Source organism: Salvia hispanica, chromosome 1, assembly GCF_023119035.1.
Source record: "Salvia hispanica cultivar TCC Black 2014 chromosome 1, UniMelb_Shisp_WGS_1.0, whole genome shotgun sequence".
Classification (NCBI taxonomy): domain Eukaryota; kingdom Viridiplantae; phylum Streptophyta; class Magnoliopsida; order Lamiales; family Lamiaceae; genus Salvia; species Salvia hispanica.
The window spans coordinates 45,839,483-45,864,653 of NC_062965.1; the positions used below are offsets into that span (position 1 = coordinate 45,839,483).

General features: G+C 35.8%; 5 protein-coding genes across 7 annotated transcripts in view; 3 read left to right on the top strand and 2 right to left on the bottom strand.

The window, feature by feature from the left end:
- Positions 1-1,458: 1,458 nt before the first annotated feature.
- On the bottom strand, positions 1,459-5,695 carry LOC125201507 (phytyl ester synthase 2, chloroplastic-like). 2 transcript variants are annotated; one of them, XM_048099653.1, is made up of 14 exons: positions 5,272-5,695; positions 4,929-4,980; positions 4,797-4,852; positions 4,529-4,687; positions 4,322-4,426; positions 4,109-4,215; positions 3,693-3,802; positions 3,373-3,481; positions 3,047-3,177; positions 2,566-2,935; positions 2,386-2,499; positions 2,209-2,294; positions 1,982-2,091; positions 1,459-1,901 (listed from the first exon to the last, which is right to left on the bottom strand). In XM_048099653.1, exons 1-14 carry the CDS (start codon positions 5,627-5,629, stop codon positions 1,693-1,695), a joined length of 2,076 nt encoding a protein of 691 aa, XP_047955610.1. In that variant the 5' UTR covers positions 5,630-5,695; the 3' UTR covers positions 1,459-1,692. The 2 variants fall into 2 exon arrangements, with proteins under 2 accessions (XP_047955610.1, XP_047955609.1); XM_048099652.1 differs by having other exon boundaries at positions 3,693-3,814.
- Positions 5,696-8,226: 2,531 nt separating this feature from the next.
- LOC125201508 (CASP-like protein 1F2) lies at positions 8,227-9,464 on the top strand. Its single transcript, XM_048099655.1, has 3 exons — positions 8,227-8,547; positions 8,624-8,747; positions 9,144-9,464. Exons 1-3 carry the CDS (start codon positions 8,387-8,389, stop codon positions 9,375-9,377), a joined length of 519 nt encoding a protein of 172 aa, XP_047955612.1. The 5' UTR covers positions 8,227-8,386; the 3' UTR covers positions 9,378-9,464.
- A 7,059-nt stretch (positions 9,465-16,523) lies between these two features.
- Positions 16,524-22,945, top strand: LOC125201897 (translocon-associated protein subunit beta). Of its 2 annotated transcripts, none has more exons than XM_048100197.1 (6): positions 16,524-16,807; positions 17,407-17,505; positions 17,604-17,712; positions 17,797-17,868; positions 17,994-17,999; positions 22,925-22,945. In XM_048100197.1, the coding sequence occupies exons 1-6, from the start codon at positions 16,626-16,628 to the stop codon at positions 22,937-22,939; spliced, it is 483 nt and encodes a 160-aa protein (XP_047956154.1). In that variant the 5' UTR covers positions 16,524-16,625; the 3' UTR covers positions 22,940-22,945. The 2 variants fall into 2 exon arrangements, with proteins under 2 accessions (XP_047956154.1, XP_047956146.1); XM_048100189.1 differs by lacking the exon at positions 22,925-22,945 and adding an exon at positions 18,409-18,792 and having other exon boundaries at positions 16,528-16,807.
- Positions 19,356-22,505, bottom strand: LOC125201886 (protein AUXIN SIGNALING F-BOX 2-like). Its single transcript, XM_048100180.1, has 3 exons — positions 21,419-22,505; positions 20,420-20,915; positions 19,356-20,339 (listed from the first exon to the last, which is right to left on the bottom strand). The coding sequence occupies exons 1-3, from the start codon at positions 21,889-21,891 to the stop codon at positions 19,557-19,559; spliced, it is 1,752 nt and encodes a 583-aa protein (XP_047956137.1). The 5' UTR covers positions 21,892-22,505; the 3' UTR covers positions 19,356-19,556.
- A 2,010-nt stretch (positions 22,946-24,955) lies between the features above and the next one.
- Positions 24,956-25,171, top strand: part of LOC125198379 (probable magnesium transporter NIPA8) — a 784-nt gene continuing 568 nt past the window's right edge. Inside the window, exon 1 of the mRNA XM_048096737.1 lies at positions 24,956-24,985. Within this exon, the coding sequence (XP_047952694.1) occupies positions 24,956-24,985 (30 nt within the window). The remainder of the gene's footprint in view (positions 24,986-25,171) is intronic.

Genomic DNA, 25,171 nt, shown 5'->3' on the forward strand with positions numbered 1-25,171 from the left:
TATCCTACATGCATATATTCCGACGTCAAAATTTGAAAAAAATTTCAAAATTTTTTAATTTTTTTGTACAGCACAAATGTCAACATACTATGTAAAATATGTCAATATAATACATGTAGAATGTCAATATAAGCAATGAGTTAACATTTTTAAAGTATTGTGTTGATATTTTCGGAACACTATATTGACATTTTCATCCAAAACCATAATTTGGAGTTTTTTTTATCTTTTTTCGATTTAATTAATAAAAATAAAAATTACACGTGGCAAATTGTAGACCACACGTTTTCTAAAATCCTATGGCCTTAAATTAGTTGTAATTAGCAATTAAATGATGAGTTAGCAATTGATCACTCCCCTATAGTCTATAATCTATATCAATTTAAGTAAGTCTTTTAATAATTGGTTTATGCTTTTAATTGCAGAGCTGCAGTCTCTTCCCTCCTTTCTCACTTAGTAAGCTGATGGGAATGATGATGTGGGAAGAGGTAGACGAGGAGATCTCCCATTGTTGATGTTCTAAAATAGAAGAATATTTTCGAGTTTGGATCCCCATGCCCCTCTTTACCGACTTTACCATTTTGCCCTTCGTATGTTTTCAATAAAAAAAGGGATATTGACACCTAATATAATAGAACTTTCAAAAAGTTGGGTTTTTCCCACGAACTTTACCCCAAGTTTGTTATTTCCCACCAATAAAAAAATTTGAGCTATATTAATAGATTGAAGAACAATTTTGGAGGGTGTGCTTTAAGAAACACTATCCTCAAAGATTGAAAAACTTGAAGTTCTCGAAGTTGTTGTCGATTACGAAAAAAAATCCGTATCATGATATTATTTGCCAGAATTTTTTCTTCGGTGAAAAATAACAAACTGCCAGTTTCAAAGTTTGTGGGGAAAAATCCAACTTTTTGAAAGTTCCATAATATTAGGTGCCAATATCCCATAAAAAAAATATGGATGAACTTACTAATATTCGAAACACAATTCAATTTGCCAATAATTTCACCCAAGCGTGTTGGTTTTTTTTTTTTTATTAAATTACCATTTTGGGTGTGTGTCTAGGTCATTTCTAGGGTTTCTTTTGGCTGATCAGATGCAAAAAATAATGATAAATTTATTACCATCGCATGGGACAATCACCTCTTTCCTCAGCAAGCTTCAGTTTTGACAATTACCTCATCCATGGATATATAAATATTTTTTTATGATCCTCAAAACAATTGCTCGTATTTAATTCAAGTAGTATTTTTTTTTTCTTTTTCTTTATTTTCTTATTTTAGTAGAACAATATCGTTTTGAGCGCATCAAAAAATATCACTTTATACACAGATGAGAAAATTTAAACTTCGTGATTGGATATTTCATTTTTAAACCTTACAAGAATGGCCAAAATTTGTGACTTTAATGAATCTCTATAAACAAAGAACAAATGCGTTGTTAAGGGACTTTTCCACAAGCCATTCAAAAAATCTTTCTCATTCTCGAACAAATGACCACCGTACTTAGGCTTTAACAAAGAACGAATCTACTTCGACTATTATTACTCAAATGTACAGGTACATGTATTCAAACTAACTAGGACGAATATGAATATCTAAATAACATTTTCGATGAATAGTTTATGTGGCAATGTAGAATGTATAACACAATCGTATTAATTTCTTTTGAACCCATTGCTGACCTTAAACATTATTGCTGTGCTTTATGGCTGAAATCGAAAGTAGGTACCTCGGAGTCGAACCCATGGGTTGCCCGATAACTCAAACGAGCAAATATGCTCCTATACGGATCACCCTCTCTCTTCTCCTTCAAATATGCAAGACACTTCTCAACCTCACTTTTCACTTCCAAATACAGTCCTTGAGCTTTCTCTCTGCCTTTCAGTTCATGCTGTCTTCCTGAACAAACACATGATCCCAACCAAACACACATTCAAAGATACATCGAAACACAAGAGCTGAGCATGCAAGAAACCGACCTTTAGTCTCTATAGGCTTCCCGAACAAGAAATAAAAACGGCCTGGTATTTTGGGCACGATGATTGGAAGGTGAACGTCTTGGTTTGAAACCTCTCCTACCGCGTTGCTCCTGTGGTGAGATGCATGTCAATATAAAAGGAAACAGACATGTGTGTCGCGTTTCATAACATAATCGGCTTGACTTTATTAAGAACAAGGGATTTAATGGATATGCATGTAAAGATACCTCAGGCTCACCACCTCCCCGGTTAGCTCTTCTATAGAATCTCTGAAATATGGAATGCGCCTCAGATCATCGTAATCCATGAGCAACTGACAAAAAAAATTATACGATTGTGTTAGAATGTCCGTGTTCTGTTGTTGAAGAACTAGGGTGGATTGAAGAGATAGTATTCAAGCCTACATGGCCAACATCATCTTCTCCAACAACGCCAAAAGGCACGATTTTTGCTCCAAATTTAGCTGCCATCCGCACAAACTCTGACTGTTCTGGCCAGAATAGCCTGTACTCCTCGCCCTGAAATGTAATGACAGCTGAGAAATTTGTTTACGATTCATCACAGGATGGCAAATTTTGTACCACCTTTCGATGAAGAGCCTCGCGCACTCCTCCAGGGTAGAGGAGCACGTGTGATTTTGAAGAAAAAAGTTTAAAGAAATTGGGTGCTGATACAGGAACTGCTCCCATGATCCTGAATGAATCAAAGGCTGATGCATCTGGCATTCTCCCTTCTTTCAACTTGGAAAACATCATTGGATGTGCAATCCCTCGCAAAAGAATGTTTCTTTCAATCCAGAAACGGGACACGAGAGGCACAATCTCAAAGCCAAGCATCATATGGTAACCAACATACAGTACTGGCCCTTCAGAAGGAATTCCTGCAAGACCTCTAATGACGTCTCCGTTTTCCATAGTTGACAGGACTACAGGATCAGTAGCAGCGTCAATCCAACTGATTTCAAAAGAAATATATTCAGAAAAAGATAAACTCGCTACGGAAAGGGAAAGTAGTCTTGAACTATTGAAAAAGAAAATGTTGGTAGATAGGTAAATTCTATTTCACCTTTGTGGTTCATAGATTCTCCTGAATTCAGAGGGGGACGGTGGCAAGTAATCTGAGACATGATCGTGGCGTTGTCCACGCCTGTAGAAGCTGGTTGCAGTTAAGATCGAGATCAAGCTGATGCCATCTTCCTGAGTGAAAATAGATACCAGAGATTAACATGTGCAATATGCAGCATGGAGTGGCAAACTCAAGGGAATAATGTAGTAGTAATAGATAAGTTTACGTTAACACGATCATGCAAAGACAGCCTAGGTATATGATTGTTGCTATGTATCCTCGTTTAACATAGCTATCTGTTATGGTAAATTGGGGCATCGACCTACCAAAAAGAGGGCATGACCACTGTCTTCAAATAGACGGACTTTAGACTTTGGCAGCACTTGACGAAGTCTCTCTGCTTCCTCTGTACTTGGAAGTAACTGATCCTGTCCACTGCAAAGTAAATATTTCATCACGGCAGAACACTTCTGAATCCAACATGAATTGGATTGAAGATGAAGAACAATAAGATAGATATTGATGATGAGGTCAGCTAGTGAGTTCACAGTAGAAAAATATGATGGATCTGTGTTGAAATTCTGAATTTGAGTAACACATAACTGACTAGATCATCATATTCAGAAAGATGGAAAGAATGGGCTACCTTGCAAGTATCAAAGTTTGAGCTTTCACTGCATGGAGTCGTGAATTAGCAAATCCAGCAGCAGATTTGAGCAAATTGAGCTTCCAGCGTAGCGTTTCTACATTGAAGAGCTTAGAAAGGACCTGTGGCCCCTAAGCATTACTTTCTTGAATATAATGTGAAATTCTACAGCTAGTCTGTGAGAAATAAGTCTAATCCACATATCATTCCACAGAAACTTTCTGCAAATATGGTTATATCACAAAAAAAAATGTGTATGAAAAAGAAAACTGTTATTAATATCTTCTTTTGTATACAATATCATAAAACTATGGAACTAAAAGTACGAAGCGAGTAGCCAAGATAGCAATCAATTTGCAAAAAAACTGAGGCAGATACAATCTTCACCTATTTATGTATGCAGTTATGAGTCTTACAGAAAGATATGAGGACATTGCTATAGTCTCCTGAGATAGCTCCTCAATCACGTGGTCCGAAGAAAGATTCTCTCTCACTGCTGCTGTCACCCTCTTTGCAGGGTTACCTAATAAGCAAAAAAATCATATGAATACTAGTACTACAAGTCATTGATCTTTCTAACATTTTATCAAAAACTTAAACAGACATGATAGAAGATGAAGAACATTAACCTAACAGCAAAGTTAGCACATAAGGCAAGCTGGAACCGAGTTGCTCAGGAATCACTTCTGACAACGGCAACAAACTTTGTGAAACAGATTTTCCATAAGATGTGGCTGTCGATAAGAGATTGAACAGAAAACAATTCAGATGCTATTCTAGTTCCCCTTTAAGACAATGATTTGTAGCAAATGTAAGAACTCCAAGGCAAGAAGTACCTGGATTAGCCAAGATTAATACAAGATCAATATCTGGATTACGAGCAGCAACAGCAAGCGCGAGGCATGCCCCAAAAGATTCCCCGACAAGATATATCGGTCTGTTTGGAGCACGAGAATGCTCTGTCTTGACAGCACTTTCAACAAACTTTACCAGGTCTGTGAGATACAAAAATTATACTAAGTAAATCACTTAATCCTTTGTTTAGTTGCCTCTACATTTCCATAGCTAGTTTGTGTTGTGATGAGAGAGAGAGAGATGAAAAACCTGTGAATGATGTTCTGTCTGTGAGGGGGATGTGCATGCACCATATATCAAAAATCCTAGCGTCACACATGATTCAATAATCAATCACATTTGCTGTATACATAAATCTATAAATAAATGATAAAAACTTACTTCCCAAGTCTTTGATGTTGCAATGAAAGCCCCATTCCTACTCCATCCACACCTGCAAAAACAGAACAATTCCTGATTGCAAGCATTTGGAGAATATAAATATATTTTTCAATTCGAGTAGTGATATAGGGCAACCACTACTTAAATGTATAACTACAAAACACGAAATTCGTGTTTGAACTAAATCGCTCTTATAGTGAACTAAATTCGTGTTCTGTAGCTATGTATATAAGATTAGTTATACTTTGATCATCTCCCTTAAATAAATATAATTTGTAACGGACTAAATAAATAAACAAATGAATGTAAAATAAAGTAAATAGAAATAGTTAGATAAGGTAACCAGGTAAGTAGAGCAAAAGAGGCGAATCCTTGAGCGGCGATCGGCATTCCAAGGGCGAAAACCAGCGCGGCGGTCCGCCATCCGATCTACTAATCAACTCTCTGCTCTGCTCGAAGTAATCTCTCAAAGTCGAGCGCCGCTCCTCCAGAGCTGCGCTACTCGGCGGCGGCGCCCGCTGCTTCTTCGCCACGGCGCCGTTGTCGGAAACGGAGGGAGCTGGCTGCTTCTCCGTCCGAACGGCGGATGCGGAAACGGAGAGCTTGGATTTGAAGATTGGGGTGATTGTCGGGGTGGCATCGCGGCGGGTGGTCAACGGACAGATACCGGCGGCGAATGCTGCAGTGCCTGCGGCGGCCATGGATTTGTTATGTTTTGAGATTAGCGAAAGTGACAATCATTTTATTTGTTGACTTGAATAATTGAGAAAGTAAGTGAAAAGTGACACACATTCATTTACTTTCTTCACTTAATTAATCTTCTTATTTCTTCTACCTTCTTCTAATCTCTGTCCTTCATGTCCATGCCTAATTGATTGTCACATTTAATTTGATGAATCTAATTCATTTTATTATTATATTAATATGTAAAAATACAACTTATCACTCATTTTTTTTCTACTCCTACATTTTTTAATTATTGGAGAACCACGGAATAATTATTTTATCCTAACTCTTTTTCTTTCATTATGTTAATTTAATTATCCAAAGGCATGACTATTCAGTAATAAGTTAAAATGTCAAAATTATTTAAAACAATTAGTTTAATTTCAAATATTTTGATTTATGACCCATGTTTACCACATCTCCTGAACTCCTACGGCGTCGCTCTTGTGCTGTGATCATCGGCGGATCCAAATTAGCAATAACGATGAGAGTCAATGATCAACAAGTTATCATCAACGATCCATTAATGAAGAAGACTTGTCTATGTCTTACCAAGATTAAAAGCTATCTTATCATTTGAAGCCCAATATGTATCCAATTCAAAGTAAACGATTTAGAGTGTACACAATAGGGGATCCGGCGACCGGCGACTCCACGGCGGTGGCGCGGCTCCATATTGCGCTGGAAGGATGCGCCGGGGCGGACAGCCCACAGCCGAGTAGTCGGCGTGGACGGGGCAGGGGTATTAGCCGCGGCGAGTTATTGCGTAATTTTTATTATTTGCAAGTTTGATCGTGTAATTTTTATTATTTGTGTTCATATTTCGAATTTTTAATCCATTTTTTATTGTCTTCCCTTTTTGAAAAAAAATTCAAATCACAAGTAAAAAAATGGAATATTACAATTGAAATGAATATATTCTATGATTTCCAAAAAGTCTTCATTCCATAACTCCACAAAAAGAAGAAGAAAAAATGACTAGTTTCTCTTACAAAATTTAAGAGGAAAATTTGAAGTCTATTTCCAAATTCTAAAATCTAAACTCCCTATAAATAAATATATTCATTATCAGTATTTAACAGAGGGATAAATCTGTGCTTGAGCAGCTCCATGAAGAATAACTTGTGAAATTTTTGCATCCATAATGGAGTTGCTTATAACTGACAATGGAGGTGCCAAAGACATTTGCAATTATGGGAGAAAGATTACATGCTTTGGAAGGCAACAAAGTAAATGATGATTATGGGAGAACATGCAATAATGATTGGAGAAGTTAAAAGGAGTAACATTTTGTATATGGTGGAGATAACTTATCAATAAAATAAAAATGTGTTTTCATTTTTTTAGTTGTATATTCTTTTGTTTTTATTATTAAGTCAATAAAATAAAATAATCTTGTTACAAATATTATTATAACTTAAATAAAAGAGTATTTCTTTCTTGGGACGTCCCAAAAGAAATATGAATCAACATAAATTAAAGATTTATGCTACAAATATCAAATGTGGTGTTTTGAATTTAATCCAAATAATTAATGGGCAAAATAACAAATAAAAGGTGCAATCAACTATGAGGAATTTTTTCAATGATATACTCCATGATTTACCTTGGATGACTGACAACGTTGAGGCTCATAATTAAGAGAAAAAATTCAGTGCTCCCGGTATATCACGGTAGACAATTGATGTGGTATGTCCTACCAATAAATTTTTGACAACCAGATATATACATGACCACATCTCCACCTTTAAACACACATGGCTGCACATATATAGATAATTTTCATGTCCCTTATATAACACATATACCTCTATATACACACATTATTACGTTGTATTTAATGCACTTAAATCTTTCACAATAAGTATATATTGTGGAGAAAAAATTACATAGGTAATAGTCATCAAATATTTACATTGTGAGAAGTATATTTTTTTTGCTAGCATTGCGTAAAGGAGTAATACAAATTTAATGGCATTCTTTTTTTCTTATTGCTAGCATTGTGCACAATAAATTATCTATATGTATGATTATGCAGTATAATTCTTGTTTTCTTTTTGCATGCCACGTTAATTTGGTAATATTTATATTCTATGCTAAAATATAAAGATAATTAATAAAATTAGAGTGACCAAAAATTATTTTTATTATATTAAATTTTTGTTAGTATACCAAAAAATATTATTATAAACAAAATAGAGTGAACTGAATTTTTTCTCCATAATTAGGTTCGAATGAGTATTAGATGATTGCACCTATATCCACGATAGATTCATTTATCTTTTTTGAACGTCTATAATTTAAAAATCTATTTAATTTTTTTTCACTCACAATTCATTATAAACTAATATTAAAATATACACTAACATTCCATTAATTTCTTCATAAAATTGAACAATTACTTAAAATTTACTACAAATCACAATGCCTCTTAATAAAATGTCTTTGAAAAAGACTGGTGGGAGTACTATCCATTAATTATTTAAAATAAATTAAAAAAATACTTAAAACCAATTATATATGCACGTAATATATATACACACACACGTTACACGTAGAAGCATATCTTGAATAAGGTTTCCAATATCACTTGTCCATCTCCTCATTCACTCCTTTTCATTTTCCAATCTACAAGTTAAGTTAAGGAGATGGATTCAATCTAAATCCTTCTCTTTCTAGATTTCCTCCATTAAATTCTCCATTTCTGACTTGTGTCGACATCAGCGTCCGAAATGAGCAGGAAGAAAGGTTTGTATTTTGCAGAATTGGCCCTCAGAGTGTTGGTAATTGCATTTTCCATTGCCGGAGCCGTCACCATGCTCACCAGCAACCAGACTGTTTCTCTCTTCGGAATAACCGTCAACGCCACCTACACCTATTCCTCTTCTTTCAAGCACCTACACTATTTCTTTTTCTTTATTTTTAGATTTATTACAAAGTTCTTGATGCTTCAATTTCTTGATTTGCAGATACAAAGTTGTTGCTGATTCTGTTATATGTGGCTTGACCTTGCTCTCGTTGATCATCGTCATTTCTCTCAACCGCCCTAAATCAAACCCCAAAAATTACTTCTATTTGCTCTTGCATGATATGGTAATTAATCCACAATTTTTGTTTCTCTCTCTCAATTTAATTTGAGTATATATATCTCACATCGACAAAATAGTGATCCCGACTCTTCGGGGAAGGGTACTGAGGCTTAAGCCCATACCCAAAATGTAATTTTTTTTGTTCTTTCCACTTCTAAATTCTTTTAAATTTGAAAAATCATCCATAGCCCTTACTAAGTAAGTAGATATCATTGAAGACTTAATTAAAAGACATATATTGCCCTTACTAAGTGGAGTAGATATCATTCAAGACTTAATTATAGACATATAGTGAGCCCCTACTATGATATTTTCTGCATTTGCTCCTGCTTATAAGGACTTTTAAGGGGGCGAGTGGTTCATTCCTGACGGTATGTATGTATGTTTATTAATTTGGCAGGTGAGTTTGGTTGTGTTGGTGTCGGGATGCTCGGCTGCGACGGCAATCGGGTTCGTGGGGCGGTTCGGACAGAGTGAGACGGGTTGGATACCCATTTGCGACCAAGTTGAGAGATTCTGCGACAAGGTTATGGCGTCGATCATCATGTCTTTCGTGGCTGCCACCTGCTTGTTTCTTCTCACTCTCATGTCTGCATACAAGCTCAAATCTCACCCATTTTCGGACCACATTTGAATTCCAAACCATTTATGTTTATCTGTAATAAAGTATTGTTACATCCATGCATTTATGAGCATGTTTTAATGGATTTGGAGTTTTTCACCACAATTTTGCTGTTGCTAACTGATTTTGTTCCATACATTGTATTTGAACAATTTAGCTCAAAGATTCTGCTTTTTCTTTTCTTTTTTCCATTAAATATATTTATCTAATTTATGGGAGAGGTTGGAGAGTGGGAGTATTTAAAATTGATATTCGGTCAGCAGTTACAATCGCCCAGAAAATCTTGTGCTGAATAATCATTTTATATGGTTAGCAAGAAAAAGAGGAAAATAGGTGACAAGATGACATTTTTCCAACATAAGTTTATATATATGTTGACAATTAGTAATAAAGATCAAAGCAATAAAAGTGAGATAATTAATACCGAAAAAATGATATATCGCTCGTATCGTATTGAAAAATATCGAAAAATTATCGAATTTTCGATATATCGTAATTTTCGATACGATACGATACCGTATCGTAAGTTTTCGTTACGATAACGAAATGAATTTCCTTATATCGCGATATATCATTTTATATCGAAAATACGATATATATCGAAAATTTTCGATATATATCGAAATTTTCGATATATATCGATATTTTATTTTCGATATATATCGATATTTAACGATATATCGAATTTCGGTACGATATATCGAAATATCGATACGATAACGATATGAAATTTTTTTATATCGAAAGTTCGATATATCGAAATTCGATATATCGAAACTTTCGATACGATAACGATATGAAATTCTTTCATATCGATATTTTCGATACGATACACGATACAACGTTTTCGATTCGATATATCGTATCGACCCACCCCTAGTCACCCTCAATAGACGTAGTACTACCGCAGTCATAGAAATGGTGAAGTTCACGTTTTCAGTCGTTTTTCCAATTATCACATTGGCAATTTGAGCTACAAACATCTAAAATGAGAATAAAATCTCATTTCAGATACTACTTCAATTTTCAAATTTATCATTATTTTTATTATTATCTGATTTTTTTAAAATATCTCAAAATTTAAATAATTAATTAATAGTAGTACCTAAAAATACAATAATTGTCTAATTTAAACTCCTAATAGTACTCAACATAACGAAATGAATGGGTATATAGATAGGTAAAATTTCAAAAATAATTTTAAATTTGGATCAATAGAACAAATCATTAAAATTAAATAAATACTAATTGAAAATTCGTGAAACCACTGCCCCACCAAGCTTTTAGTGATGGCTAGAATTGTTGTAGGCGTCTGCCAGCCTTGAAAGCGCCGCTATTAGTTTTGATGGCCTTAGAGCATCCCCAATGCTGACGGCTGGACAACACCCGGGTCCTGGCCCACGTCCTAGCGCGATGGAGGAGGAGGAGTTGCGGCCAGGGCAGCGATCAGGGACGCACGAGAGGCCTGGGGCCGTGCCCGGTTGCATCCCATCCCGGCGTTGCGTGCTCCCAGGATGCGCCCCGTTGTTGTTGTCCGGCCTGGCATTGCGTGTGCTCGGGCCGAACCTGTGACCCCCTTCTCTTTATTATTTAAAAAATTCAAAATTTTCCTATTTATATATCAATTCTTCAACATCTTCACAGCAAGTTTCAAATTAGTGTCCCTTCAACAATTTTAAAGATTTTGATTCTTTCTTGTCCTGCCCCGGTAGCAAACAGGATTGATCTATGGCAATTCATATTCATTATATTTCAATGATACTGAAATTGTGGGAGTTCTAAAAATATTTCTTTGAGACATGTTGATAGGGACCTGATATTCTATTTTATTCTGGAAGGGAGCTGATATTTACTCCATATATTTATTTAGTTTATATATGTTTTAGTATTATTTAGTTGATATGATTTTATTTACTTTCTCTAGTGGTTAGGATTTGATTTGCTTTTGATTTACTTCCCTAGTTTAGGAGATCTTTTTTATACCACACATATTTATAATATGCGTGAAGTCTTTTATTATTATCAAGCAGAATGAAGAATTAAATTATTAATCTCGTTCTCTCTTCTGGCTTGAAAACGCCCCCTAGAACTTCAACTAGGGTTGTTCTCTTTTTCTCTCTACAAATTCATGCTCTTTCTCTAAATTATTTCCTTTGATAGGCTAAACCCTATCACATGTATTTACAAACAAATACACAATTCCACAACCCCGGAGCATGATTGATCAAGATTAACCATCAATGTTAGGGACTTAATTTCCGTATCGGTTGTGAGAACAACTGATGTGAAATATATAGACTAAATGGGTTATCTCTTCTAACAGGCTAGTCTTTTGGGACGGGTTCTCCTATTTGGTCTGTATCAATTGGTGTTTGTGTTTTCACTGAGAGCCCAAACGGCTCGGAGTGGCGGTCGGGATACGAACTCGCCGTGACCAACGAAGTGGTGGTCAGACAAAGAATCTGTTGTGACCAATGTGGCCGTGACCAACGAGAACTCGGAGTGGTGGCCTAGCAAAGCACCAGCCGTGACCAACAAGGACGTTGGCCCTTAAAGGAGGGTCGAATGTTACGGGGTCAATTCCCACATCAGTTGTGAGATAGACTAAATGGGCTCTCTCTCAGGCTAGTCTTTTTGGAACGAATTCTCCTGTTTGGTCTGTATCAATCAACATCATCCACCGAGTGGTCGGTTTGCAAAATTGAATCCCGGGATTAAAAATGCAGTGTGTTTGGTTCATTGGATTCAATCCCACAACTCAATCCTAGATGAATAATTATGGGATAATTAGTCTTAGCTAACCCCTTATGACTAAAATAATCTCACAACCCAATTTTAAATTATATCATGATATTATTTTATCTAGGAAACCGAACACCACTTCGAGAGTATCGTCTAGTTTTGTAATGATATAGCCATAGTCTCTCGGATTACTCCTAGTGTGTAGTAAGTTTTGCAAAGACCATGTTTATATGCACATTAATTATTTTCTATGATATTTCTATTTACTTGTTATTTTGTGTTCATGGCTTAATACTTCATTACTAACTATTCATGGGCGATAAGTAACATTAGCAATAAACTCAAATTTCATAAGTGGAAAGAGCATTGGACCATTGGTTGGAAATTTCAAGTGGGGCATCAAAGAATTAATGCCATTACATAAGAATGAAGCACGAGTTATGACTTTTGGCACACAATCAATTTGATGCTATATGATTTAATTATAGTCAAATTTGATGCAACTTTAAAATAGATGTTGTTCTATTTTTATTCCATGTATATGTTCGAATCAAATGTCAACCCTTACGCGAGTTAGTTTAATAGAAAAAGTGCGAACTAAAGTAGTCAATGGAATTACTTCTGTAGTCCACATATATAACAAAATTGATGTGACTACTCAGGGCCAAGGCTACATTGTGGAAGATGGTTTTTCATTTTAGTACTACCGATTAGTTAAGCACACAAATTTACGACTCATTTTCGTATTTTAAAAAAATTAGTATTGATACACTAGTATCTTATTGTTTGATGGATATTGGTATGTAAAATTATAAATTTTGATCAAATTTTTATATTTTTTATAAAACACACTCCCTACCCCTCTGCGCTACTTATTTTCGAACGCATACACACTTGCACAAGCCACATTCTAGCCAATTCACCAATATAAGCCACTTTTATGCTATTGGAACAATATCTTATGTATAATTTGATGCTTAAAATAATAAATTTATTTCTTCATTTGATTTATATCTAGGGAATATATAAACTTTGTCGTCTAATTCAGTTATTTTTATTTTTTTTATTTTCATACGTATATTGTAAATAACAAAAAAAGTGTTCCATAAAAAATACTAGAAATGATGTAAAATGGAAAAGACTAAGAATAAATTAAAAATTGGTTCTTGAAGCTAAAAGGAGTGAAAAAGAACTAGTCTAGAAAAGTGAAAGAATACAAACTGATTTAAAACATTAGCACAGCTCTTCAGAAACCTCTTAGAAATTTATTTTCATAAAATTCTGCAAATATGCATGCCCACAACATTGATTAGGATCTCTGCCTAAGGTTTTCTGCCCCTTCCTTTTTGCCACGATATCATGCATTTATTAAATACCAAATTTGTATTTCAATCTTAGTTTGAAGTCACTATTAACTCATAGGCCACCACATACAATCAATGTTGTGGGCATGCACATTTAGTACATACGATATTAATTTGTTCTACAAAATAAGGAAAAGAAATTAATAATTCTTTTTAGGCAACTTCAAAATTATCTATAAGTCGCCTCTCGCTTATAGGCCCCCACATCCAAACAATATGTTGTGGACATTCATGCACATGTAGTATTAATTTGTTCTACAAAATGAAGATAAAAATTAATATTATAATTCTTTTAGTCAATTTCAGAATAGACCCCCACATCCAAGCCCATCTTGTGGGTATTCATGCACATTTACTATGCACGGTATTAATTTGTTCAACAAAGTAAGGCAAAAATTAATATTACTAATTCTTTTAGAAAACTTCAGAATATATATCATTAAACATAATTAATTTTGAAGGTCTTATACTTATGATTGATGTGCATAATACTCATATAGCATACATAGTTAAGTTCTTTATGATATCCATTTGTTTTGTTGAAATAAAATAAATTGATGAGCAATAATTATAGGTGATCATATACATGCATGATGCAGAAAAGAGATAAGTGCTGTGCATTGGGGCCATGCAGAACATATTCTTTTTATGGGCAGTGAGATAATGTTGCAGAAAGGAATGGACGAAAATAGAATAAATTTGCCCAAAAAAGAAAAAGCATTTCAATCATGGCTGTCTATAAATAGCAATGCTCAAGCTGCAGTCTAATCATCACAAACTAAAAGGTGTTCTTGCATGAGGGAAAGAGTTCAAGTTTGATAGCCAAGGATGACTTGCCTGTGTTAAACTCATCAAAAATCAAGTTCAATTGATTCTTGAGGTTTTGGGATTTAGGCAGTCTCCTTGGCTAATCTCACTTGCTCTTCTCATTCATGCTAGGCCTCCTTTTAAATCAATGCAATAGAGAGAGGATTATTATTTGAGGAAAGAGATTCTTGCATGATGATAAGAGTCAAGTTTGATAGCCAAGGATGACTTGCCTTTGCCAAACTCATCAAACATTAAAATTTATTTTTGATGTTGTTGGAGATTTAGGCAGTCTCTTTGGCTAGTCTCACTTGCTCTTCTCATTCATGCAAGGCCTTCATTTCTCATCAATGCAGATTCACACACACACGAAGAGATAGAGAGCCTGGCTATATAAGGAAATGAGTTTCTAGCACGAGGATAAGAGTTGAAGTTTGATAGCCAAGGATGACTTGCCTGTGCCAAACTCATCAAGAATGATGTTGGTTTGATTTTTGATTTTGTTGGATTTAGGCAGTCTCCTTGGCTAATCTTACTTACTCTTCTCATTCATGTTAGGCCTCCATTTCCCATCAATGCAGCTTCTTCACCTAGAGAGAGAGAGAAAGAGAGAGGAAGAGAGGCCTTGCATGATGGTAAGAGTGGTGTTTGGTAGCCAAGGATGACTTGCCTGCTCCATTGGTTGATTAAATCCATTTGGAATTAATTTGGTGGTTTTGGGCAGTCTCCTTTGGCTAACTTGACAGCCTCTTCTCTTTCATGTTAGGCCTTCTCTTCTTCAATATTTCATACTATTATATCTATTTTCCATTTACAGAAGCTATACACATACACACTGGAATTTCATTCTTGTGTGATGGTCATAAATCTCATTGAGTAGTAGTCCCTAACTTTAAAGCTGGACAATAACTTATACTCCATATGTCTCATTTATGGTGACACTTTTTTCTTTTTAGGACGGCTTGAAATGAAAATATCTTTATTTTTTCTCTTCTGCTTTATTCTCTCTCTACTTAACTTGCAAAAAATCTTGTTCGGAACATAAAATGCTCCACTTTAAGTGGGGACGAAGGTAGTGTTTTCAATCACGAATTCCATGTCCTGTCTGCCTCCTTTCTTTATTTTCCTATGTATCTGACAATGTTGTGGATATCTATTATAAAAGACGATGAATGGTAGTGCCAACGCAAGAACACACAAACGATTTATGTGGTTCGATCAAGATGATCCAAAAGAAAAGAGCTGAGAACTTGGGACGGAGGTAGTATTGTCAATCACTACTTTCTGATTTATTTGTATTGTGACTGTGTATACATATTATGTAGTATATGTTTACATATCAATGCAATTAGTCTTTAATATCAATTACAGTTCGAGTGAAAATGTGAATACTATCAATTGTGTTAACTTATAATGTCATTATGTTACTGTTATCCATATTATTGTCATGTGTACATACACGTATCAATACACTTATTTTTAGGTATATCAGTGAACACAATTATAATATCATAAGTGAATATATCAATATGTATCAATCCATCAGACTTATATCTACAAATTTCAGACTTAATTATTGTGACGTGTGCCTATATATCATCAAATCAATTCTGAAAGCGTGTAGAGGATGCATATATGGATCCGACTTGACTATAATGCACACAAATATCTATACAATATACTATATAAGCATGTATTCAAACCATCGACAAAGTTGCCAATGTCTATACAAGCTTGTATTCAAACCATCGAGAAAGTTGCCAAGAAATTTCATCGGTATAACTGCATACACATTGAGTATCTAATCATATTTTATAGTAAAATGTAAAATCTTTAAAATTGATTTATTCCTGATGATTTTTTCAAATGAAAGAAGCCATACAAACAATAAAACAATACAAACTACAAATCAAGTCGGATAATTTTCTTAGTTTTGAGAAATGAAGCCTATGTGGAATTCAATTTTCTACTTCAGAATAAAGTGATGTTCATACAGTCATACTTCTCTAACCTCACCAATTTTGTCTTCATTACATATGAGCTGTGAGCATGTGATGATGAGTTGATGACAACGAAGTTGTCACTGCTTTTCTTCATGAAGGGCCATTAGAATAAAGAAAAAAGAAGCAACATTAAAATTTAAATCCAATTAGTTCAATGAAGGCCCAAGTGCAACAAGCCCATTTTTTTTAATCAACAGTAACAATTTAAATCCAATTTTTAGTTTTCCAGTAGGACACGTTTGGAAGTGTATATTGATCGGAAATTCGCTAAAATTAGCCCTATTTTCGTCGTCAACTCTCCACACATCTCTTCTGCCCTTGAGCTCCACTCCTTCAAAGCAGTAATGGCGAATTCCAATTTCGCCATCCCGATCTTCATTCTCGCCGCTCTCTTACTGCCCGCATCCACGATCGCCATCTCCCAAGCTCCATTCATCGTCGCCCATAAGAAGGCCTCTCTCACTAGGCTCAAATCCGGCTCCGACCGCATCGCCGTTTCCATCGATATTTACAATCAAGGATCCGCGTATGTTATACTCCCCCTTTTCCTTTCAGATCTGCGATTCTATTGATTGCAATTCGTTAGATTGCTGTGATTCAGCTCACATGCAAAGTAATTCCATTGATTTAATGCAATTTCTGAGGGGGTTTATTGAAATCAGTGGTTTTTGAGGGGGTTTTATTCATAACTCGGAGGTTAATTGTTCCTAGATTTTGTTAGATACTGAGAAATTGGGGTGTGCTTTCCTGTACTGGCAAATGGCAATACATGCAGCTCCCTTTGAATGTGATCGGTGTACTAGTCTAATGTGCAAGCTCTCTTAAATATTAATCCAGTATAAACAGACTACCAATTGACTTTCGATGGTGAGTGCTTGATCTTGATGTTTCCAAATCCATTAGAATCTCTAAAATGATAATTGCACTATCTGTCTTGATCCATGAGTTTGACTTTAATTATTTGCATTGTTAGTAAAGGACAATGAAACTTAGCAGAATGTCACAGTTTCCTACCTGTGTTCATTCTTAAATGGAATAAAACTCCTTTTTGATTCCTATTGCGCTTGCATAATTGTACCATATCCTACAATGATGTTCTAACACAATACTCTTCTGTATGTTTAGGACTGCTTACGATGTTACACTTATTGATGATAACTGGTCTAGTGATGTATTTGGCATTGTCGCTGGTAACACTTCAGTCTCATGGGAAAGGCTTGATGCGTAAGTTATTATTGAGTGAAAACGGTATTCCTTTGATTAATCTATACCTGCACTTAGTCTCTTTATTTCATCAACTCACTATTGCTGTTTATGTTCAGTGGGGTAGTTCTATCACATTCCTTTGAGTTGGAGGCAAAAACGAAAACTGTGTTTTATAGCCCACCAGCAGTAGTAAAATATCGTATTCCTACAAAATCCACCTTCCAGGTCTGTCATTTTCAGAAAATTATGCATGTTATCCTAACATCGAATTTGGAAAGTATGCGTTATTTCTGAACTTTGACCTTTCAGGAGGCATTCTCAACTCCAATCCTACCACTTGAAATCCTAGCTGATAGGCCCCCGGTGAAGAAGCTTGACTGGGTAAGTTGCAAAGAAAATTAGCTCGATAATTTCACTTCAACTTTTTACTAACTAATACTGTCTCTACTTTTTTTTGTTGTCTTTTGGAATGGAATTGTTTTATGGCGGCACCTGAAATAATTTAGGCAAAGGTGAGTTAAACTTTTACTCCTTGATTGATTCTTTTTATTTGGATCGTTTATCCTTGATTCTGACATCTGAGGTTGTTGCATCGTTTTATATCTGTGTGCTTCATTTTATGTTCAAATTAATCAGCTATGTCAATCTTATGGCTCCTCCAGAACTTAAAATTAAGAAATATGCTTCCTTCGCTATTTATTAATACTATATGAAAATTTGTGTGGATTATGAATACATGATCTTGTCAGTAGAGCAAACATTTTATGAGCTACGCCATACTACTAGCAATAATATGAAACGCTCTAACTTTTTTCCCATAAATACAGAAATCTTATACCAAAGCAACAAATCTACACAATAATAAGTATGAAACACTCCAATTTCTTTCCCTTGTATTTACTATTTTTATCCTCTTTGCAGAAGCTGCTACAAAAATACGGATCTCTTGTTTCGGTGGTATTAATTGTTGTGTTGTTCGTGTACCTGGTGGGGAGTCCATCCAGTAGTGCTAAGGGAAGCAAGAAGAAACGCTAATTAACAAAGTGATTTGAGATTCCTACATGTTTCAACCTCATCACCCTCTACTCTGTAACAGGTTTTCGGGTTCTGGTTTTTGTTAGTACAATTTCACACTTGTAGCAATAGACATTAGACCCTGAGATAGCTTGGTAGTACATCGGCCTCTCTTGATATTTAGCTATCTAAAAAAGCCCTTTTTATCCTTGATGCTTTGCTTTTGTTGAGAGTTCTCATAGTTACCAATGGTGGAATGCATCTGACAGAAATTTGCGGTTCGTTGGTATAGTTTCGTGTCTGAATTGATGCAAGTTGTATGTTATAATCCATCAAGGCATCCATCGCTCTGCTACTTATGATAGTGATTATTATGGAGTAGTACTTATTAAAAATTATTCAGGAGTGGTATGGTAAAAAAAAATATATTCCTACTATATGTATATTACGGTATCTTTTCAATGCCAATAAAGTGAGTATTAAAGATCAACAAAATAGCTAAGATACCATGTAGACTTCCGTTTTTGGCCTTTAAATGAGATACATTTAATTTTAAATATAACCTAGTTGCTGAAAATATTATGTTAATTCTACCCAATTATCAGTTTGATTGTAGTGTTCAGCGTTATTGATTAAAAACTCTTTATTCTTAGAAATATCTTAATAAAATTAGTAGCTCCTAATCTTAATTTATTGTGTATTCAAATCATAATTGTAAAATTCAAATAGCAGGTGCTAAATTTTCTGTGTTAAAACTGCCATTGCAGGCACAAGAGTATTCTTATTTGATTGTCTAGCATAGAATTTGACACCAACACATAACATAAAAGAAATCAATCTTAAAGAAAGGAGACTGAGATAAAAAGAAGCAATATTTGAGGTGAGAAGTTGATATAAACAAAAGCATGATACAGAGTTTGAAGTCAATTGAATAATCCCCCACCATATACAACAATAAGCCATCAGTGGAACTAGAAAATGCATAAATAGGTAGTGTCTAAATTAAGAACCTAAAGCTACATAATACATAGCAGGAACAGCTCCGGCCACCGCATCTACAGCGTCCGTACAAAATCTGGAGCATCTGTCCGAGGCCCGACAAGAGTCCGGTACAAGTACATCTTCTCCACTCTATCCCTATCATCAAGGCTGGCCTCACCCTCACCTGCACCACCCTCATTCTCACTGATTATCTCAACATTGAGCCGTGGCATCTTCTCTGCTAGAGTCTTGCAAGCTCCGAGGGTCACTTGACATGAGGACATCCAAAGGGATCGCATTGTTTCGTACTTCCCCATGTCCGATAGAAGTGCCATGTTGCCAAACGGGCTGTCTCTGATCTCCAGCTTCTTCAGTTTCTTGCACCCGTTGAGCACGTAGAGCATCCCTTTGTCGCTGTCCCCAGCAAATGCGATTGAGAGCATTTCAAGCTGCTCGGCATACATTCCTATGTAAAGGAAGACTTGATCCGTCAGTAGACCCGAGACTGATAGCCTCGTCAGGCCCTTGCATGACTGGACAATTGCCCCAAAACCTTCATCGAGGGGTTGGTTGGTTGCTGCATCTGGTACAATCGGATTAAGGGTGCACAGCCGGAAACGGATGAAGTTGGGGCAGTTTTTGGCCACTGTGATGAGGGCAGCATTAGTCATCTGCTGACAGAAGTACAAGATAGAGTTCAGCTTCGGGCATCCAGCTGATATAGCAACCAGCCCTTCTTCGGTTACAGCTGCATTTCCCACGCCATAAGGGTCAGATGGGAAGACTCTCAACTCCTGTAGTTCCTTGCATGTGTTGGCCACGACACCGAGTCCTTTGTCTCCAATGGTATCTAAAATCTGCGTAATCAAAGTCCATTCTTAGGGGAAAAGCAAAACAAGTAGCTACAAAAAACTAGCTTAACAGAAGAAAAACAAACCCAAAGCCGCTCTATTTTCTTGCAGTGACGAATTAGCTTTGTAAGTTCATTACTGAATATCCCAGGCGCGTAACTCAAGTTCAACGCCGTCAAACTGGCACAGATTGGGTAGACAGCGGGCAAACAGCGTCCATTCACATCCAAAAACCCTGACAAGCTTCTAATCGAATGACAATTCTTCATAGCATTTTTCAGTTTGACGTACGTCTCCGAGTTCGGATCATGTGTGAAGGAACCAGTACCCAAATCATTCAACTGAGGGGCTTGCACTAAAATCTTCTGAAGCACCTCCAGAGGCACTGCGTGGTTGAGTCTTAAACTCCTAAGGTTACGACATCTTGCAACCAGTCTTTCAAGAGCAGCAACATTAACCTCTCCTTTGAGGCATGAAAAATTTAAAGAGACCAGAGAGGTACAGCTCTCCGGAAAACAGCTGAGCCAGTGGCCCTTGCGATCATCAACTTCATTTTCCTGAAGGTCAAGCTCCCTAAGAAACCTGCCGTGCAAGGTCCAGTCATCAAAAACCGATAAGCATCACACTCTGACTAACATAGGAACTACTTGATTTATAAGTAATCGAAAACAACCACGAAACCTAGTGCGGGAAGGTAGAGTTTTACCAAAAGCTACTTCATCCTCTAGGCATGACTCCACAAATATTCTATGGTAAAACATATGCTTGAGGATTATACAATTTCAAAGCTAATCAAGCCATCAAAGTAAATGGTATACTAGTTTATATTCCACACAAAAATCAAGATCACAAAATCGACCAGATTTATATTCCACACCAAAATCACCAACAAAATAACAGATAAACTACAATGGAAAACTCAAGCGAACAATTTCCAATTGCACAAAACAGCTAGAAAACTACTCCAAAGCATAAAAAGGGAGGAACTTGATTGAATTCATAAAACCAAATCCAAAAATATCAGATTTCTCAAAAGGAATTCATCATCTGAAACGGAAGAAGTTAATCGAATTGACGAAACATACTTGCAGTTAGATGCAATGGCAGCAAGGCCATCGGTGGTGTACCCTTCACAGGTGACCATAACCAAAGACTTGAAATTTGGAAATGATTTCGCAAGCAGCTCAAGGCTCTCATCAGAGACCACCATCCTCTTCAGCCTCAGCTCCTCCAGATTGATTCTGCTCTTCGCCAGCGCCTCGATCCATGGGTACACGTGGCCGCCCCAATCATGAGGCATCAGATTGAAATCCGCGAAATGAGGCTTCCCTTTCAGGCTCAGCGATCGGAGCCGCGGGAACCTAGCAATCAACCGCTCCGGATTCACTGCGTAGCAGTTGCCGATGAACACCTTCTCACGGCTGAATTTCTCCACGCTGTACCACGATTTGCACACCAGCGACACCGCATTCCGGTCGCGGTGCGACGTCACGAAATCGAACACGTGCTCCAGTACTTCTTCCGGGAAGTAATTCATCGCACTCTGAAACAGACACATCTTCTGATTTGGGGATTTATAAATGAACCCTAGCGGTTATCACAAAATTGAATAGTCTCCTAATTTAGCTATTTTCACGGATCTAACAGAAACAGATCTGAAATCGCAACGCCAATTTGACTTTCGGAGCGGATCTGAGAGAAACAAACAGAAGCAGCACAATTTGGGGGAAACAAGGGAGAGAGATTGAAGAAATTACTGTTTTAGGAGGGAGTTATTTTGAGCTCACTCATCTCATCATCACCCCAAAATCAAAAGGTGATGATTAGTCGTTTGAACAGAACGCAAACAATAAAAAGGTAAAATATCGATAGACCAAGTTCTTCAACACCAAATCGAACTGCCGATTGGAAAAAAAAATCCCCAAAAGATGGTTTTTTAAAGGAAAGATCCAATTTTGAAACTAAAAAAAAGTGAAATTGGAGAAGGAAAACTTAGATCCAACAATTAAAGAGAAGAAAGAGGGAACTGCAAAAAATCCATGGTCATCTCCCTCATTCTCACTCTCTCTCTCTAATAATCTAACCCCATTCAGATTTAGTCATGTTAAAGGGGTAAAGCTGAAACACACTCTCTCATCTCATCATCAGACAATAGAAAGGCAGAGAGAGAGAAGGGAAATCCACTGTTTGCAGTAACCAAGCATAGTTGAAGTTTGACTAAGGTTAGGTAGATCAACGGCTGGCATCGATGGAAGAAGGAATCTTGACCGTAGAAGAGCAATGCGTCTCTTTTTCTCTGGTTTCGATGTGGGCAATCAGCTCTGCGAACTCCATTTTTCAACTTTGTCGATACCGTTGTTTCTTTCTCACGCGCCGAGACAAGCCCATGTGGGGGAATCTACGCCAATCGATGAGCGAGTGCGCGAGTGAGACTTCTCGTCGCGCGTGGGTGTGCTATTTGCTTTTTCTTTCGATTTGTAAGATAATTATTTTGTATGTCAGTGATTTTTTTCGGGGTTCTGAATTTTATTTTATTTTATTTTTGAGGGTCCAAAAATTGGTGATCACTGCTTTTTTGTTTAAAGTTTGAGAAGCTGCTTGGCTGAAAATCGAGCGTGGTCTAATTTGGTGTGGAAATAAATAGTTTAAGAATTTTATTTGAATTTGGTGAAGTCGGCTTAATTTAATTATGTAAATTGCGTGCCAGCTAAATAATTAACTGCCACTTACTTTATTCATCATTCATAAACCTCGTGCCGAAAAGAAATTTTTAATTAACAAGGACTAACGCCGATCTCGTAAAAAAAATTTAGATTAGACATATTTAGTATATGCGACAATTTTAAGATGGTGTAAACACCCAATAATACTTTTCTTTAAGAGTAATGCATAAAGGTATAGACGTATAGTTGTTTTGATATGCAATCATATTGAATATGAATTGGGGTTTATCAGTTAGTGAAAATTTGATTAAAAAGTTTGGTCTTTTGTCTGAAAATTCAGAAATGGCCTATATTTAACTTTTTAGAAGTTTTCAATAAATAATTAGTTTTTCCAATCATTTTCAGCTATTTCAATAGTAGTACTATATTAAAGCTAATTTAACTTTTCATAATAATTACTTATTGTATTCAAAATATAGAAATGCGTTGAGTGGGAGGTTTGTGGGCTGGCAAACCTTGTCTAGCATGGGCATCAAAAATATAAATAAAATCATCAGCCCATAACATAATTATCAAAGAAGAGAAGGTAGACTTGGATAATTGGATTAGATGGTTTAAGTTTGGATTAATGTTTTTATAATAAATTACTGTAGTATTTAATTTATACAATTGATGTCTTATGCTTATGATAGTATTATTTTCGAACGTGATTTGTGCGATGGATCTTTTTCGCTTTAATTAGACTTAGATAAAGTGATATGGTTGAAATGCAATTGCAACAAGGTAGTTAGGCAAAAAGAAAAGTACCATATTAAATTATTGGTAATGCAATATTGGAAGGGCCTCAACTTGCATGTGATTACAAGCAGCAAATTATTGAGAAAAGAAGTGAGTCTAAAAAAGTAATGTTTTAATAAATAAAAATGATAATGATAAATAGAGGCTATCATTTGAAAGAATTGCTCCCCATGTGAACTACCATCTCTATATAATGTCGCAATCTGATCCCACACCTAAATGCCAAACCATTTTAAAATACCTTTTGTTAATTGGCTACATTAAATTTAATTTGTTTCGTCCAGATAATTTATTTAAATCTCCACTTTGTAGTACTATATCATATACATTCCTTGTATTCTTGATATCATCCATCCAACTTAAGTCCAATATTTGGTGGGGCACATGAAATTGTATTTATACTAAGAAAAACTTCATCCCAGAGTTGAGGTTATGGATAAAATATTATCATGATAGAAGCAAATTTAATGAATTTGTGTTCTTGGTAAGAGAAAAACCCTTATCAAGTGAAGAAGATAAAGAAAGTCGCAGAGAAACGTCGCTCTGTCGACAATCGATAGTTTTAGGATTCAAGACAAAAAATTAAATAAAGATAAAAGACAAATAAATATGATTTCATTGATTGATTGAAGAGAATAACAATAGTCATATTTATAATACTAATACTAACTTAATGAGCAAAACAAACAAGATATGGAAAAGATATGCAATCCCTAAATTATCTAACTCAATAATGCAAGATATGAAAGAGATATGGAATAATAAACGTATTAGTTCTACTGTGTTAGATGATCAAACATTTGTCTTCACATGTGAAGGCAAAGAGTCAGTGCCACAAATAGAGAGTGAGCATGATACGAGCATAATCCCTAGAATTATCCCCATATCTAGATTATTTAGTTAGGTATTGATTTCTCATTTCCTTTCATATTTATTAGGATTATTTTTTTGTTCCTTAGGGTATTTAGAATTATAAATAGGGACCTTGTTATTCCTTTCCATCATTGAAGAAATATCAAATTATCTTATTTTCCTTTCATCGTGGTTTACTTTCTTTTGCAATCCTAAATCTTGGTTTGATCGAAGGGTAAAGCTCCCGCGACTACCGTTTATCGTGTTAAAGGAACTTCACCCTTAACAATTGGTGTTTTTATCTTCGCAATGTTGGGGTTTGGTAATTGCAATCATAGAGTAATAAAACTCCAACTGACTAGTTTTCCGAATAATAAAACTTTGTTCGAGCTTCTCTTGAGGACATTATCAAACGAAACTCATCTTGCGCGCGATTCAACATAATTGCAATCCTAGTACCACTAGATATTAATCGCCACTTGTACAAAACAAATAAATCAGACACGGATCTATTTAACGCTTTTC